The sequence below is a fragment of the Aethalodelphis obliquidens genome, unplaced genomic scaffold (assembly GCF_003676395.1).
Source record: "Aethalodelphis obliquidens isolate GAN/ISIS:26980383/991018 unplaced genomic scaffold, ASM367639v1 scaffold6, whole genome shotgun sequence".
Lineage (NCBI taxonomy): Eukaryota > Metazoa > Chordata > Mammalia > Artiodactyla > Delphinidae > Aethalodelphis > Aethalodelphis obliquidens.
In genome coordinates this window covers 55,548,191-55,564,526 of record NW_020837950.1, presented here as the reverse complement: position 1 = coordinate 55,564,526, position 16,336 = coordinate 55,548,191, and the positions used below count along the sequence as shown (strand labels likewise).

Genomic DNA, 16,336 nt, shown 5'->3' with positions numbered 1-16,336 from the left:
AAAAAAAAAAAAAAAAAAAAAAAAAAAAAAATCAACAGGAAAAAACCATCCCTTTGCTTAGAAACTGTAAATCATTAGCATTTCCTAGGGATGATCTTTGCTGATTTCTGGAAGTGTGTCTCTTTAGTTTAAATCTGACAACAGTGTGCTGTCAGAATTGATTATTTGAGCACACTTAGTTTTTTGTGGTCCTAAAGATATCATGAAGCCTGGGTAATTAAATACTGAAGGCAGGGCATCTGGCCTTCAGTTAAAAACAATTGCCGAATGAATGCCTGTAATTTAAATACAAAAATATGATGACATTTTATCCTCTAAAGACATCCATACTCTAAATCTTAGTTCTTAAAACTACCTTCTTTGAAAAGTCTTGTTGAAAGACAGAAAGGAAAATATATTTTCTTTAATAAATCAACATAACATATTGTGACTTCTAATTAAGGATATTATTTGTATATTTTTGGAACTGACTATATTTCACTGCCATTAAATTTTACCATATGTTAAATAAAATTCCATTGGGTACATTTTGACCTGTCTGGGACCAATCTGGCTGATTAGCTTTGCTCTGGGAACCCTGATGTCCTGTATGTGTTGAGTGAAGGATTCCTCAGGCATTCAGAATAATTGAAGGAAAATAATAGAGTAACGTTGTCGACCCTTCTGCTGTGAAAATGAACCATCCAAGTAATAAATAAGCTTTTCTGTCTATAGTTGACACAATTTAACGGAAAATACTTAAATTTAAGGAAAGAAAAATTCTTATATATTTTATTTGATTACATATTTCCATTTCTTTCATTTACATGTTAGGGTTTACTTTTGTTGAGCTGAGTCTTTCTGTGATTTCTTCTGTCCTTTGCTGGGTGGGAAGACAAACTGTGACATATTTAACGCTGCTGATCTTTAATCTGGAAAAAAGACAGATCCGTTGTAGCCCATTGTCGTGGACCTTGCAAAAGGACGTCGGTAGCATTTGACAGAGCGGAGAACCTGCCAAGTTCCTGCGCAGTGATAATTTTCATTTAATGTACAGTGACAGAGTCCTAGAGATATGAATGACTGGATTAAAGGGGGAAGGTTTTCATGTTCACATGAGGGTTTCTTTCCCTTTCCTACTTTAGCTAACTTATTTTTGTGTAACTGGCTTAGGAAGACTGTGCAGATCAGAGTTTGGGATTGAGATGGTTTTTACTGCAAGATGAGAATTTGACTTCTCTGTAGGCCCCAGGTATTCAGAAGATGACCCTCCGTAGGACAGTAACCAATACACTTCATTTCCATGAAAATTCAAATAGAATAAGATGGCATTTGGAAGGCTAGTTTTGAAAGGAAAAACAATACACATTGGCTGCAAAGGTCAGTTCGATGCTGGAACATGGTACTAAGAGGAATTTTGGATCTTCTTTATTCATTAGTCTTTAAAAAAATGTTCAATTTATTCCCTCAGGGTTCAGTATCAAATTAAAATAGATAAATGGAGACTTTAATAATAGCCATCTGTCTAGAGTTTTTTTGATTTGGTTTCTCTGGGAAGAGGAAAGATGGATTAGATTATCCTTGGATGTCTCTTAGATATTTCAGTGAGGAGAATGCTGGGGTTAGGGTAGGAAGATAAAAGTCATGTGAGCAGATAATCCAGCAGCTTGCAGTGAAGTGTTGAGGACTGGAATGGAGGAACGAGGAAAGGACCAGCCACTCGAAAGCTGGAGAAAACAGGTAGCCTGCAAAGACTGTGCAGGGACTTAAGAGTCACTCGGGTAAGGATGTTTAGAGTGAAACAAATGGGCAATGGCTCTGTTAATGAACAAAACAAGTTATCTCAAATATGAATGTGTAGGCCACTGTAGTATATCATTATAGTGTTGTTATGAGAGTATAAGCGATAATATATAAATTTAGATTATTGAATGTGACAAATCTTGTAAGAATTTTAATAAAAAATTAAATTGTGCATGTCTCTTAAGCCAGAATATGATGTGAGAAGGTAATAGACAACCAGAAAGCGCATACATCTAATGGACTGGAATTGAGTTGCTGAGTCATTCGACATAGCTGGAGCCAAAGGGCCTGGGAAAAAGCTGAAAAAATAAGGAACAAACAATGCCCCTGGTAAAAAAAGCTGAAAAAATAAGGAACAAACAATGCCCCTGGTAAAATGGGCTTCTTATAATAAGTCACAGAGAAATCTTTGTTGTGTTTCACATCTTTGAAGAAAGAATTTCAAATGTCAAACACATCTGATATATATTGTACTTAATACTGGGTAACAAATGTATAGCTAAGAAGAGCCATTAACCAGTTTCTGTAGGTAGTTTTCTCCTCTCAAATGCGGTCTGCCATGGGCGAGCACGCTGGTGTTTCCCTACATAGAATTAGTTGGACTGTGTGGATTTCAACAACAGTTGTAGGTTTTAGATTTCAGTTCTGAGAAAATTTATCTTTCAGGTATCTAGTGGCGATGCTACCTGTTCTGCTTAATTTAGTTGTTTGTCAATATAAACAGTTTTGTTACTGTAGCTGTGGAGGAGCCTGGAAAGGAGATTTTATACCCAGATATTTAGAATTACCTTTTTACTCTACTTAAACACATGTGAACTGGTGTCCTCTTTGAAGAGGGGTTGTAGAGTGTCCTATTTTTCCCAGCAGTGTGGCTGGACATTTTTGGCATCACCCAGTGGGCAGTGAGGGTTCTGAGTTAACGGGTAAGCAGGAAGGCAGGACAGTTTTCAAGGGCCTCCCAAAGCAGATCTCAGTGTGAGATTGTTATTTAGTGAGAAATTCCCATAGCTTCACACCTAAACATACGAGATGTAAATATGATGTATTTATAGTCTTACGTTCTTTTAGCAATTACAGTATTGAAAATTAAATCCCTGCTTTCCAGTGAGGGTCTGCCATTTATTAGAGAGATTTTTAAATGATTATTGAGGATCCTTGGGCCCTTAAGAAAACAGGGATTGTTTGAGAAACATGGCAGATATAAGATACCAGGGGCAGGCTAACTGTAGTTTTTCCCAGACAACATGTATTAGAATCTTGAATATCAGTCCTTGCAGTGCATGCAGCAGATGTTCTTACACAGCAGCTTTTGGGTAACTTGACCTGTAGGGGTGGCTTCTTGGTTTCCAGGTCAGTGCACGATCTGGCCTATGGCAGCCTGTCTGATCTCAACGCCCACCATGGCCTATGGCAGCCTGTCTGATCTCAACGCCCACCATGGCCTATGGCAGCCTGTCTGATCTCAACGCCCACCATTGTCTTAGTGCTCCTTCTGTTCCAGCCTCATGACCTTCTTGCTGTTCTTAATTTGTTTCCAACTCAGGGCCTTTCTGTTTGCCCTTTACTTGCTGTTCCCTCTAGCCTGGAACCACACTTTCCTGAGCTCTCCCCTGGACTGTGCCCTCCCTTCATTTAGGACTCTTTTCAGGTCATCTCATCAGAGAGGCTTTGCCTGACCAGCTCATCTGGAAGAGCCCTTCTCCCCTCACTCTGCATCCTCCTCTTATCCTTTAGTTGTCTTCATAGCACTTACCTTTACCTGAAGTTATATTCTGTGCTTGTTTGCTCTTAAGTGCTGTGAGGTCAGGCTTCATCTATCTGTCTTGTTCACTGAAAGATTCCCAGTGCATTAGCAGTACTTGGCACCATGGTAGGGACTCAGTCAGTATTTGTTCAGTGAATGAATGATTGTCCAAATGTATCATGAAAATACGTACCTTATTAGGCTAGTTGTGCTTTACTTTATAAAAGTTTGGAGGTCTGGAATTTGTTTTTTCCCACTCCAAGTCAGTGAAGGTATAGTGTTTATATTTGTGTTACTTGGTGTTAGAGATGTGGAGTGCTAATCACTCATTGCTTCCCCCCTCCTCTCCTCAATTCCAGTTGAATATAAACACACAATGAACATTGGGTAGAGATTGGTATATGTTTTATTAAACTGAACAAGTGCCCAGTACCCTACAATGCAGAGGTTTTGAGAAGCTAGATTCGAAGCAACTTGGATTCAAGAATGCCCAGTGGAGTACTTGCTCCTTTGGCAGTTACCCTCCTCCCCTGATTGAGAGTTGAGTAAATCTGACCGGGAGGGTATATGGCAAGAAACAAAAAACAGAGAGCCCACCGTCGTTCTCAGCAAGACATGAGCAGGCCATGAAAAGACAAAATTGAACTTGTTTTATTCATCCACTAGTTAAAAATGTGAATTGTGGTCCAGGGGATGTCAGATTCCACTGGTTAGATTAGCAAATTCTCCGCATATGGAAATGATTCCGTAGGCAGGTGGAGAGAGAAATTGAAAGGATTTATCCAGCTCCACCTCTCCCACTTGGGGAACCAAGCAGCCCTGCCGTCTTGGGTGGAAAGAAAGGGGATGGTTTGCAATTATAGTTATCCCCTGAACAATTGCATTTGTGACACATATATTGAAATACACCTACAAATAAATAATCTTGACCAGAAAAGAGCTATCAACACAGGATGTTTCTGAGAGTTGATTGCAATTGTGAGTCATCTAGACATCTGCCAAATTAAAGTAGGCTCTGTTTGTACATATGTTTAAAGGGAAGAACGGATGTTAATCCAGCATCTATTCAACACCTGTTAATAAGAAAGGTAATACTTATAAAAAATATCATGTTATTTTTAGTATTGGTAATCTATTTAGTATGGTTAGTGTTAACTTCAAGTACAAATTCAGGAGCTTTTATGTTTCAGGTTCGTGGGAGTAAGGGAGAAGTTCTGTACATATTGGATGCTACCAACCCACGGCACTCCAACTGGCTTCGCTTTGTCCATGAGGCACCATCTCAGGAGCAGAAGAACTTGGCTGCCATTCAGGTGAGCTTATTTGCTTCTTATTTGTACTCTGTACTGCGAGGGGAATGAACTAATTTATAACGTACTCCCTGTTTTAAATTTATTTCCCAATGACCTACTTCAAATAACAGTAACTAACTCATAAAAGCAGAGAAATCTTATCTAGGCAGCATGTGCAGGAAAGGGCAAGCCTAGCTGTAAATTGACACCAGATCACTCACTTTATGAGAATCCTTGAGGGAATGAATTACATGGGCTGATATTGTCCTTGGCGGATTCTGCTTTCAAGTACTTTTAATTCACTCAGTGAATGTTTATTGATAGTTTTTCTGTTTGATGGTTTATTTGGCTCATAGCACCATATTTTGTGTTATTGTTTGGGAAAGGCTTCATGGAGAAAGTTTATTTGGGTATATCCCTGTGACTGTACTCTGAGCTTCTTGAGGGTATTGTATTACTCAGGGTTTTCAGAGAAACAGAACCAATAGGATCTATGTATCTATATCTGTATATCTATATCTATGATGTATAGCTATCTACCTGTCAGTCCATCCATCCATCCATCCAGAGAGAGAAAGAAAGAGACTGAGAAAGAGGCTCATTGTAAGGAATTGGAGGCTGGCAAGTCCAAAATCTGCAGAGCCGATGTCCCACTTTGAGTCCAGAGGCAACAGGCTGCTGTAGAACAAGGAACAGCTGATGGATGGTCTAGTTCAAGTCTGCTGACTGGAAGGCTGCTGTAGAATCAGCAAGAGCTAGTGTCCCACTTGAAAGGCTGTCAGGCCTGAAGCGTGGATATTCCAGTTTAAAGGCCATCAGGCAAAAGAATTCTCTTTTACTTGGGGGAAGGAGACCCTTTTGTTCTTGTCAGGACTTCAGCTGATTGGCCGAGACCCACCTACATTGTGGAGGGCAATCTCCTTTACTCAAATTCATGCATTAAAACGTTAATCTCATTCAAAAGCACCCTCACAGAAAAACCCAGAGTAGTGTTTGAAAGACTGTCTGGGTGCCCTGTGGCCCAGTCATGCTGGCACATAAAATTAACTCTGCCAGGTGGGATCAATGTTTTCCTGAATTCGTATCCCTATATCTTAGTATAGTGCTACACACAACATTAGTCTCTAATACAAACTGTGAGTTGAACTTCAGTGATCCCTCGGTGGAAATTAAGGGAAGAAGAGAAAAGGTCAAGGCAAGGAGTTTTTAGAGGGGCTCTATAATTAAAACTCACTGGACAGAGCATTAAGAGAATAAAGAAACATTACATTCTGTTGGGGAATTAACTTATCACATGTGAAAACTCAGCTCCTGAATCCTAAACTGCAGAAGAGGAAGCAAAGCTATGGTTGGCAGAAGCAAGAGGGAAGGGGAACGAATAAGGGAACTAACAGTTCTTTGAGTATTTACCCATGTGCACTATTCTAGAAGCTTCATATATATTATGTCATTTATTCAAAACTCTGAGAGCTTATGCTGATTTCACTCAATTCCAAGTCTAAAACCAACAGGAGCAAGAGGGAAAAATGCACAGAATTAGGTTTTAAAGTAACCAGAAAACACAGTCATTTAGAATATTTCATTTCCTGATGTTATTAGCTCACCAGATTTCTTCAGTAAAAAGAAGTAGTGGATCACCAGTGTGATTACTGTTTCTTTTGGTATGGATAAATGAGTGATGACTTACCAAAGGGCCACGTGGGGGATGCAAAATAGGATGTTTTGGCAGCCAGCTGTATTCAAGCCACTTTTTAGATTGTTCATGACATGTGTTGATCCAATCACACATTGAAGTTGATCTCTTTTTTTTAATTTGTAGACATTATTTTTTTTCAAGTATTTTATATTTTTTTTATGGTTTTCTGAGGCATACTTATCTCACAGGATCTTCAGTTATATCCTAATTTTAATTTACAGACTCAGTTTAAGTGTTCCCTTGTAAATGTTAACAATATCAAAATTGCCTGTAGAACCATGAAACCTAATTTAGGCAAACCCATTGTTTTGTAGGTTCTTCATTATTGTGTTTTAGAGAATATTATTCTGTTTAAACTAGATTCTTTTCTTCTTATGCTTAAATAATGATTTTAAGCTGTTCTCACATTCCTTTTTGGGCAGTTCTTCCTATTGGCTGTTATTTCTGTAGCATCAGTAGCTCTCTCCATTTGCCCAAACTTTCAAGGTGTAATATGCTCAGCTTTGAGTTTTGCCCCAGAATCTCTCATCAGGTTTATCCTTGTTGAAGAGTTCCCTTCAACTGTACATTTTGCTTATACTGAATTCTTTAGTTAACGGATTACTGTCAGTAAGTGTTTGTCTCCATCTTTCGCTACCCAGATTTGCTACTCTATGCCCTGTTTATTTCATCATATTGTAGCTACCTACACTTCTCTCCTTTTTGGTAACCAGGATTTCTAAGACTTACACAGTTTTCATGTTAATTCGGTGTATTCAGTGCAGTACTTTTCTTCCTCTATTTCAACTGTGTTTCTTTCCTTGAAAGCAAATAGGAAACTACAAAAGATGACTGTTGCAACTTTGGTACTCCAAGATGTTATTGTTTGACTTGCTAATAGGGGGTGAAGTGGGAGTGGCAGTAGAGTAGGACTCATAAACTAGCTGGAGGCTATGTGAGGTTTCACACTTGAATTTAATTAGAATCTATGACTGTTCAGAGGCCACTGTGAGAGTCTTTGGGTGCAGAAGTGATGACAGTGCCTTTAATTCCTTTTAACGTGGTTTTGGCCTTTCCTAAGGGGGGGTTGAGTGCGGTGCTACCATGTTTCTTGCCATGGAGCACAGTATGCATCTTTGCTAGCTCCCTTGAGGTAACGTCTTTCTTACTTGAACAGTAGCTGGAGAAGTGGATTGCTCAGGGTTCAAAATCACATCTGAGCTAGAGGCATAGAGCTTAATATTTGGGTCACATGGCTGACAGTGATATCATCCTTCTGATTAGTTGGGATTATCTCCTGAGGACTGCGTTCCAGAAACACTGAATTGGTAAGAGAAGATCATAATGTTTCCTGCAAAGCATTATGAATCACTTGCATTCCAAGTTGCATCTGAAATTCAGGGTATTCAGGAAATTTTTTATTTGAGCTGTGTGTCCCAGGAGTGAAGTAAATGAGAAACATTTGTGGCTGTGTGGCTTGCTTGGTGGAAAACGTCAATACTTGGTCCAGTTTTTTTGGACAAGGGATTAAGAATTCAAGGTCTGTTTTGGCAGAGGATGGGAACTCTTTTTTGGAGACTCAGTTATACTTCTAGTTTTGCAATTTATTTGATTTTGGAAGACTTGCTTTGGAAATGATGATTTAAATATCTGAATTACTGAAGAAGGGTCTCATAGGCTAACAATTCCTCCCACATGCGCACATTTCAGAATAATCAGTTGAACTGGATGTTCAGACCCATGAAAACTATTTCTAACTAAACCAGAAAATTCTAAACATGAAAGATTTGGCTTAAAATGAACCAAGAGAATTCTTAAGCTCCGTAAGGAACGGGTGATTCTTATTAAATGCTAATTTTATTATACTAAAGGAAAAAAATATGTAATATTTGAAAAGTAATTGAACTACTTAGTGTTTTGCAGGCTTTTGAAAATTTCTGATCTTTTGGTAGAAAACTATTTGTTTAAATACAGAATTATGTCATTTAAAGTTAAAACTTGGAATTCTTTAGTCATTTCAGAGCTAGAGTATTGTATCTCATGTTCTTAAGACATGTGTCCAGACATACCTTTACTGGGACTTTTCACAGTATATTATCTTATCAACGTAATGAAAGATGGCTTGTTGTTCTAAAAAAAAAAAAAAAAAAAAAAAAAGGAGCATATGGAAGAATATTTGGGTCTTGGTCCACTACTCCGTGAGGGGTGCCAGGGGATGGGGTGGTCTAACTAAGTCTAGAGGGCACTGGGCTTTGAGCTGAGCTTGTGGTATCAAAACAGCTCCACCCCGATTCCGATGTCAGTTTGGTTTCCCCATTACCAGGAAAGCTATTTTATTACATATTACTTGCTCTCCTACCTGTGCCTTGTGAGAGGATGGACAGTCTTAGACAGTTTATCCCAGAGTCTTTTCTGGTGACACATGGCATTTCAGTATGAAGAAGTGGGAGATCAAATGTGGCTCTCCAAGGAGAGCAGCAACTTGCGTGTTTTTAGAGCCCAAATAGTACTTTCTCCATTGTCATCAAGCCACCAAGGTCAACAGGCTTATCAAATTGTGTTGATGCAGAATGGTACCAGCCAAGCAGCCAACCAAAAGAAATATCAAAAGGATTTCTCACTTATACCCAAAATTATACATAGTTTCCTCTAATTCTGTTTCTTCCCTATTTCTATTTTTTTCCTATCAGATTTATACAAATGGTATTTCTACAATATTTTCTAGACTCTGTATGTTACAGAATTGTAAGGTGCAGCTCTCTGGCGATTTCCTTCAATAAAATATCAGTTAAATAACTTGCAGGTCTGTCTTTTAATGGGTTATCTTCCAGTAAGGTACATATTTGTCTTTCACTAGGGTAAAAATTTAAACTAAATTAAAATCACAAGTAATTGGTCCTATGAGGTTTTAAATACCAACCCTACTGTTGCCGTATGTACCTACAGGGAGTGGGGGAATTTTATTACTTATCAGTTTATTATTTTCAATGAGGTTGTAGTTTATTGGTAGAAAAAATGAATATGTATAGAGAGATCTTTAAGATACATAGTGATACCTTGAAGGATGAGTTAATCTTTAATAATGATGACGTTGGCAGCTAACCCTTTCTGCATGCTTACTATACGCCAGTAAATGGTGATATGTATTAAAACCTTAATACTTACTGTGACACTATAATTATCATTTCCCTTTGTCACATGAGGATACTAGCACACGGAGAATCTAAGTGACTTGTCTGAGCCACACAGCCTGGGGGTAGCTGGATAGGATTTGAACCCTGGTGAATTATCTCCCCTGTCTACTCGCTGAACCTCTGTGCTCTAATACCTTAGAGTTGAGATAAGTTATAAAGGAGTAAAGTCAGATTTAAAAACCTTCCAGGGGGAGGGATAAATTGGGAGATTGCGATTGACGTGTACACACTGCTATATATAAAATAGTTAACTAATAAGGCCCGACTGCATAGCAGAGGGAACGCTACTCAATACTCTGCAATGACCTATATGGGAAAAGAATCTAAAAAAGAGTAGGTATATGTATATGTATAACTGATTCACTTTGCTGTACACCTGAAACTATAACACAACATTGTAAATCAACTAACTATACTCCGATAACAATTAAAAAAAAAAAACTTCCATATGTCTGAACTTGCTACTTACATATTTTGAAACTGCTGAAAATTTGCAGAACAATTTAATTTTTAAAAATATATTTTAAAGTTATTTACATCACATACTCCTTGATCTTTTTTAAGTTCCCCAACTACCCATAATTCATTACAAAGCATTGCACTTTCTTCTTTTCATATAAAGGTGGTGTCTAGGCAATATCTGTCCTGACCTCTTTTCCCCTTTGGTTCCTTTCTTTTTGTCTCAGCTGCTAGCTAATGTGTTAAAAATGAGATAAAGTTAACATTTAGATCTCTTGAAATTAAAAAAAGTAAAATTTCAGAATCAGAGCATGTCAGGTTAGGTATAGGGGAAATTTTCGAGTAGGTAGGATTTTCTTTGTCTGTCAATCCAGAAACCATACAGGTGATTTTCTCAACTACCTCAATTGAAGACCATCCTGCTTCCCAGTGTCCTTGTGTCACCCAGCAATAAAGTAGGATGTGTTGTTGCCTTTTGACTCATCCAAGGGTTCTGTGAATCACTTTAGAGCTTTATTGGAACTTGACTTTTGAGCTATTTTTTTTTGCATTGACAAACATTTATTTCATTTCTTATTTTAAAAATTTTTATTGGAGTATAGTTGATTTACAGTGTTGTGTTAGTTTTCATATGTACAGCAAAGTGAATCAGTTAGACACATACATGTATCCACTCTTTTTTTTTTTTTTAGATTCTTTTCCCATATAGGCCATTACAGAGTATTGAGTGGAATTCCCTGTGCTCTACAGCAGGTTCTTATTAGTTATCTATTTTATATATAGTAATGTGTCTATGTCAGTCCCAATCTCCCAATTTATCCTCCCCCACCCCGCCCGCTATCCCCTGGTAACCGTAAGTTTGTCTTCTACATCCATGCCTCTACTTCTGTTTTGTAAATAAGTTCATTTGTACCCTTTTTTTTTTTTAAGATTCCACGTATAAGTGATATCATATGATATTTTTCAGAACGATTTTTATCTAGCCTGTATTTTCTCTATGTATTTGTGGTTACGTTAGTTACGTACTTGCTGTGTAACAAATTTCACCCACATTTTAACAGCTTAAAACAACAAACATTTATTATTCATACCTTTGCTGAGGGTCAGGAATTCAGGAGCAACTTAGCTGGGTGGTTCTGGAGTTCTGGCTCCAGGACTGTCACGAGGTTGCAGTCAGGTAGTCAGCTGGGACTGTTTGGTCTCGGAAGACTTGATTAGATTCCACTTCCAAGTTCACTCACTTAGCTATCGGCAGGAGGCTTCAGTTCTTCAAGGTGTAAACCTTCCCTAGGACTCCTCACGACAGAGAGAAACAGCTTGCTTCTCTGAGAGTGATGTGAGAGAGAGAAAGCAGCAGTCTTTCATAACCTAATTTTGGAAATGACCTACCATACCATCATTTCTGTAGCATGCTGTTAGGCACACAGACGCAGACCAGCATGGCACAGTGCAGGAGGAGACTTCACAGGAGTGTGGATACCAGGAGGTGGGTTGTCACTGGAGGCTGTCTTCAAGGCTGGCTACAGCAGTGATCAGTGGGGGGAATGCGCTTTATAGAAGGATGGGGTAAGGTTAGAATCAGTGACAAAACGAGGCCTTGATATAGAATCAGAAGGAATGCAGAACCCAGCCCAGTTCGGATACTGTTAAGGAAGGCCATTTTAAGCAGCAGGTTCCTGACCCGTAACCTCACTGGCTGAGCAATTTATTTAACTCGTTCAGTCAACCGATAGCTCCCAAGCATCTGCTGTGTGCCAGGGCCTGTGCTCAACATTGGAGATATTATAGTTAAAAAGATGATCTAGTTCCTGTTTTCATAGCAGTAAAAATAATCTTTAAAACTCTGTTCCTGGGCTTCCCTGGTGGCGCAGTGGTTGGGAGTCCGCCTGCCGATGCAGGGGACACGGGTTCGTGCCCCGGTCCGGGAAGATCCCACATGCCGCGGAGCGGCTGGGCCTGTGAGCCATGGCCGCTGAGCCTGCGCGTCCGGAGCCTGTGCTCCGCAACGGGAGAGGCCACAACAGTGAGAGGCCCGCGTATCGCAAAAAAAACAAAAAACAAAAAACAAAAAAAACCTCTGTTCCTCTTTGTGAATTAGTGGTAATAATACCTACCTCACTGGATTTTTGTGAGGATTATATTAAATGAGATAACATATGCAAAACCCCTGACCCCTGTATGTGCCAATATATGTTAGCAAGTATTTGCATTATCACTTCCCCTGCCATGTCCATAATTGTTGTCTTTATAGTTTTGTCTCTATGTAAAACAGAACGAAATCTGTTTTATTTCCTCTAAATTCCTCTCAAGGTAGCTAATATAATTCTAAGCATGTAGAAGGCTTCTCAGTAAACATTCACCACTGACAGGACAACCTGCTGGATGGAATGATGGAACCATAAGGGGCCCGCCCCTGACTGTGGCCGCAGACGCCTGGATCCCAGCTCCTGGGCACCTCGGTTGTTGGATGCACAGGGACACACGCGACTGCTAAGGGCACTTGACCACTGTTTAGCGTGACTTTGCTGGCTGTGGCTGTGTGGCCTATCTTCCCTCTGGAAAGATAATTAGGACTTTATAGACACAAGAAATGTCCTGACGTAGAAGATGTCTTGTGCTGTGCAGAGACCTTTACTAGATGCAGTGGTTTGGCAACCTTAGAGATAGGTTTGGGATCATTGTGACGTTTGTGCTAAGCCACTTTTCAGCATTTTTAAAGAAGCAGGTTTTGTGCAGGTTGGTTGTTTCCTAAAGAACATGTCTACATTCTGCCTGCTCTCAGCTGTCTTTCAGTGAATGCTGGATACTAGTGGGGAGCAGCCCTAGAAATCACTTCAAAGGCTCATCATTTTGTAACCCAGCAAAGCATTAACCGAAAGGAAGCCAGAGGGCTGAAGAGTGTGTGTTTCCTAATTGATTTGGGGCCTTTGGTAACAGGGTGTTAGAGATAGTGAATGTATGAAATAGAATTGAAAATAGAAATTCTGTGAAATGATTCTTTGTGGAGGAAAAGGTGCTGAGTCTTTTAATATTTAATTTAAATTTATTATTCATTTAGAATCAAATTCTATTTAATATTGGATTTAAAACTTAAAATTTAAAACTTAAAAAATATTTAATTAAAAATATTCCCCACACCACCAGAGCAGAAACCCAAACCACGTAATATGTCGATGGTCTCACTTAGAGAAATGATTTATTCACCTATGAATTTCTGTCACTAGTCGGAGTTCCTCAAGAACAGTCTGTGTCAGTTTCGTTGGTTTTCACACTGCCCACCCTGCATGGATGCGTCCGGTGGGGCCCAGTGGGTGCTTGCTCACGTGACTCCTCTGCTGACTTTTTCCGGAACTGGTACACCTAGTTGCATGCGCCTTGTCAACTTGGAAAACCCTTATGTCTCTTTCCTTTGAAATGACCGAGAGCAAATGCTTCCACTTGAACTCTGGCCTGCAGTTTGCGTGCATGTGCGTATTTGGTCAGGCAGGGACACTTTCACTCTGTCCCTGCTGAGTATGTATGGTACATGTGTACACATCTCAGTCTACAGTGTAGGCATTTTTATCTCTTAGCCAGACGACTGTGTGGCCAATAGCACCTCATCATTATGTCAAGTCCTTTTACAGACATAACCACAGACAATCCGAGTCTTAAATTCAGATACTCTGTTGAGTAATAGCTAGACAGTCCAGTCTGGACTAACTCAGAAACCTGGGATATAGAGGAATGAAATAGCAAAGGTTAATGGGACAGGAGGTCTTTGCTGTGAAGTGGTAGGGTTCTTTCAAATCACATTTAACAAATGTAATAATGAAAGATTGGTATTTGAGAATTAATCAACATGGCATTAAATACACTGGAACCAGCCTATGCCATTACGAAGTTTAAGAAGAGGTATGGTAGAAATTAAAAAGAAGAAAGTTTAAAATCTTTTAGTTGCTAAAAAATATAGTGAAAATAAGAGACAGTTGTTATTGATGCAGTGAAGCAAACAACATGAATACCCCATTTATCAGAGGAAGAAATTAAACTAATAAATACATATATTATATATATATTACATATATATTATGTATGAAATTTATTTTTAAGTGTTAAAACTAAAATCTAGACACCTAAAATTAAGTATACATACTACTTGTTGCCAGGCAAGATTTTTTTGTGTGTGAACATAAAGAAGGAAATGATTTTTGTTTTTCAAAATTGGAGATGTATTTTATGATGCGTTTTAGATTTAGTTTTTAATGATTGGTATTAAAATAGGTAATAAACTGCAAAGTGCAATCAATGTAATGCATATAACAGAAAACACTAGAATTAGCCACATTTATTTATTTATCAGTGACAGTTGGGTTTTCTATGGAAATTTCTATTTAGAGAAAACGACTCTATCCATTTCATGAACAATTTCTCATAAAAGGTTCAGCCACTACTAGGCAATAAAAAGTAAAATGTGAAGTTCCACATTCCATCATTGAACTGATAAAATATTCAAAAGAAGGTGTACAATTTCTCTTACAATTTATGTATCTTTCAATTGATGTAAGCGGCACAACCAAGTTACCCTGTATTCAGCTAAGTATGTTAAATTCAAGATTTTGAGGAAACTGGCTCACAAAGCCTTAGGAGAAATGTTACCTTAGAACCGAATCTAATCTTCCATAACTGTGTCTTAGCCCTCTTTGGAAATCTCACAGGATTCAAAAAAGACAGGTTGGGGAAAGGAGAAAGGACGACTGCTTACTGGGTTGTAGGCCAGTCTGTGGTGCTTCATTGCATCAAGAAGGAACAGAGTCCAGTGGAGGAGGAGTTCTGAGCTTGAGTATGGCCTTTCCTTTCACTTGGAACTTTGTTTAACAGGAGTCTAGAAAGTAATTAAATGTATCATTATCATGACTGATTTATGTCAAAACTATACACACTTTTTATTACAGGGTCATCCTTCAGTATCCGTGGGAGATTGGTTCCAGGACCCCTACATATACTGAAATCTGTGGGTGCTCAAATCCCTTATGTATAAAATGGTGTAGTATAGTCAGCTCTGTGTATCCTCAGATGCAGAACCCATGGATGTGGGATACGGAGGGCCTACTGTACTTAATTAAATGGGTAATCAATTGACTAATGTGTCTGTGATTTCTTAAGTTGGTATTTAGTGAACATTTTTATTAAATTCACCTCAGTGCGCAGAGATTAAAGCAGCATTTCCTGGTTTCTTTTCCTGTGGTTAAGTAACTCCTTTGAGAAATAGTTGTGTACACTTTATGGTGGTTTACACATCTGTCTGTTCTATTAGTTTTTCAGACAGGAGACAGGAACAAAAAGGCACATGGTCATTCTTGCTGAGAATTTACCCTACTTTTCTTCAAGCAATAGCATGTATAGCCAGCTCGGCTTTTGAGAGCTTTCCCTATGTGACTTAATTCTGTGCCCACTTCTAGACTTTGGAACGTAGTGTGCTTATATGTAGCTTTTATTTTTCTACTTTTTCAGATTGAAAATGCTTATTATCAAGCACTTATATGCTTCTATTAAACTTCTATAAATATATACTGCTTTGTTTCAATTCAGTAGGACCAATATCATGTTGTACATAAGGGAGATTCATAATAATCCCTTGAAATACTTTGCACCTTGCTGTCAGGTAACACATATGTTAATACTCTCTTGACATCATCTAAAACCCATAGGAAACCCCATGATATTTTTACCTCTAGAAAGTCAATCAGTAAGTGAAAACAAAACAAAACAGATTATCCATGCTTATGAAATGAGATTTCAAACTGTGCGACTTTGGCCCATTATAAAAATTTGTAGAATTTTTGCATCAGCATTATTTCATTTAATTCCAACAGTTCCCCCCAAAAGTAGTAGTATTATACCCATTCTGTAGATGAAAAAGCTGAGCTCAAGTTTATAAAGCCTAGAAGTGGTAGAGCAGAGCTTTCTGACCCCGTTAGTCGGACATGCCATTTTGGTATCCAGGTTCTCCCAGAGAGAGAGGGATGCTGAGCCCAATTTTTATCTAGAAGACTCAGAGGAATACATGTACATTTTAAAGCAGTGACGAATATATACTTCAAATAGTATTTCTTTTTGTTCACCATGCTGTACATTATATCCCTAAGACTTATTTCATAACTGGAAGTTCATACCTTCCGACCACCTTTACCCATTTAGTCATTGAATA

At 38.6% G+C, this 16,336-nt stretch overlaps 1 protein-coding gene across 2 annotated transcripts in view; it reads left to right on the top strand.

Annotated features, from left to right (window-relative positions):
- The window catches only part of PRDM5 (PR/SET domain 5), a 220,956-nt gene that overhangs the window by 70,025 nt on the left and 134,595 nt on the right, over positions 1-16,336 (top strand). For both annotated transcript variants that reach the window (XM_027103618.1, XM_027103617.1), the window contains exon 3: positions 4,717-4,839. In XM_027103618.1, coding sequence (XP_026959419.1) covers positions 4,717-4,839 — 123 coding nt within the window. The remainder of the gene's footprint in view (positions 1-4,716; positions 4,840-16,336) is intronic.